This window comes from Musa acuminata, chromosome BXJ3-1 (genome assembly GCF_036884655.1).
Source record: "Musa acuminata AAA Group cultivar baxijiao chromosome BXJ3-1, Cavendish_Baxijiao_AAA, whole genome shotgun sequence".
Lineage (NCBI taxonomy): Eukaryota > Viridiplantae > Streptophyta > Magnoliopsida > Zingiberales > Musaceae > Musa > Musa acuminata.
This window is the reverse complement of record NC_088349.1, coordinates 16,790,245-16,792,360: the sequence shown is the minus strand read 5'-3', so window position 1 is coordinate 16,792,360 and position 2,116 is coordinate 16,790,245. Positions and strand designations below refer to the sequence as shown.

The 2,116-nt window shown below is 58.2% G+C and overlaps 1 protein-coding gene across 1 annotated transcript; it reads left to right on the top strand.

The window, feature by feature from the left end:
* The first annotated feature begins 1,086 nt into the window (after positions 1-1,086).
* LOC135629215 (uncharacterized) lies at positions 1,087-1,461 on the top strand. Its single transcript, XM_065136410.1, has one exon. The coding sequence runs from the start codon at positions 1,087-1,089 to the stop codon at positions 1,459-1,461; it is 375 nt and encodes a 124-aa protein (XP_064992482.1).
* Positions 1,462-2,116: the final 655 nt, after the last annotated feature.

The following is a 2,116-nucleotide window of genomic DNA, read 5'->3' as shown; positions in this document are numbered from 1 at the left end:
ACGCCCACGACGACGACAGACGCAATCGGGTGTACGGCCCTGCCCCGACAGGATGGCGCATCAGGTAACATCGAACTTACCTATAAATACCCTCAGGCTTCAAGCGAGCCAGGCAAGCACACAGAAGCACGACTTTACCCAAAAACTCCTCTCCCAATCACTGACTTGATCGTCGGAGGGGTCGGGCCGAACCGTCGACCCGACCTTTGTGCAGGTACTCGACCGAAGCCGACCCAACCCGGTGTCACGGAGCTTTCCAGCCAGATCCCTCGCAATCGGCCGTCACAAGATCCCCCCAGTCACGCCTGATCCCAGCTGTTCGGACCCCTGAACCAGCCGTGTCGACCCCAAGGTCATGGCTAAAAAAGTTACTTACCGTAATAGATTGGCGCTAGAAGGAGGGCCGTCCGAATGTCAAGCGATCAGCGAATCCACTTTGGTGAGCCCTCGGCCGTTGGGCTCCCCACCCCGGGGGGACACCCCCCGCATGAGGAATCCCGTGACGAATGCCCCGCAGTGGCGTCGGAACGTTACTAGCAACTGTTCAATGATCCAGGCTTGTCGCCTCCCGACGGCGCACCCGCCGGCCCACCGCCGGTGTCACTCGAGGCCTTTCACGACCTCGCTCATCAAGTCCGGGCTCTGACAAGCATGGTCTAGACTATCATCCCGATCGTCTCCCAACGAACTCCTCAGCATGCGACCCGGCCTTCGCAGCAGCAGGAGACCCTCGTCCGGACTCACGTACCGCTTCCCGAGCTCCCTGGCTCGCCTCGAAACCCGATAACTCGGCCCGGGAGTCGGGAAGCAGAAGATACGGTGAGCCGCCCCGAGCGCGAGGCTCCGTCTGCCGACTCTACAAATGCCCTACGAGCTCAGTTGCGCCTCGTCAGTCAAAGACTTGATGAAGTACAATAGGAAGTCCGTAAGTCGAAAGGAGAGCTCGGGGTAGACGGACAGCAAGGATCCCCGTTCACCCCCGAGATCCAAGATCAGGCAATCCCGTCACACTTCCGCCTCCCCTCGCTGGACGCGTATGATGGTGCCGTTGACCCAGCGGACCACGTGGCCGCTTTTCGCGCCCAGATGGCGCTATACGGGACTTCCGACACCTTGATGTGCAGGGCATTCCCAACAACCCTGCGGGGGCCAGCCCGCACGTGGTATAGCAGTTTGAAGGCCAGAACCGTCACCTCCTTTGACCAACTCGCCAAAGATTTCGAGCTTAACTTCCTGGCTTACGCTCGACCAAAACCGTCCGTAGCATTACTCCTCGGACTCAACCAAAGGGAGGACGAGCCCCTCTCCCATTTTGTGAATCGCTTTACGACGCAAATTCGTGGGCTGTCGGATGCTCACCCCTCTCTATTGATGCAGGCATTCATGACAGGCCTGCGGCCTTCCAGGTTCTTCTGGTCTCTCGTGGAACGACCCCCCGCCGTGGTCCCCGAAATGCTTTAGCGTGCTGGCCAGTTCATCGCTGCAGAGACATGGATGGCTGGGAAGCGGGAGGAGCACAAAAACGTCAAGTCGGAGCCCCCCCGACAGCAACAACCCGCCACGTCCCGTCGTAAGTTGGACAGATCTGACCCAAGGCCTCCTCTCCCCACCTTGAATTCGTCACGAACAGAAATATTTCTCCATGAGAAGGGGAAGGGACTACTCAAGGAGCCCCACCCAATGAGGAACCCGCGAGAGCTCGCGGACCGTTCAAAATACTACCGCTTCCATCGGCAACATGGGCATGACACTGAACAGTGCCGTGAGCTAAAAAGGCAAATCGAGGAGCTCATCTGCCGAGGGCATCTCGGCCACTACCTTCTGCTGGACAAAGAGCTATCACCTCGCCCGGAGGGCCCCGTCGAGAGACACATCGACGTAATCGCTAGCGGCCCCGCATCGGGGGGGGGGGGGGGGCTCCATGTTAGGAAGAAAGGCGTACGCCCGAGCAGCTCTAGACGTAACTGTTAGGACTCTAGCTTGGAGAGTCCTAATTGAGAGGGACATTCATGTAAAACTGTTAGGACTCTAGCTAAGAGAGTCCTAATTGAGAGGGGCATCCATTTAAAACTGTTAGGACTCTAGCTAGGAGAGTCCTAATTGAGAGGGACATTCT

Bases quoted from the DNA above. Each gene is read 5' to 3' on its own strand.
- LOC135629215 (XM_065136410.1), top strand. From the start codon at position 1,087: ATGGCGCTATACGGGACTTCCGACACCTTGATGTGCAGGGCATTCCCA.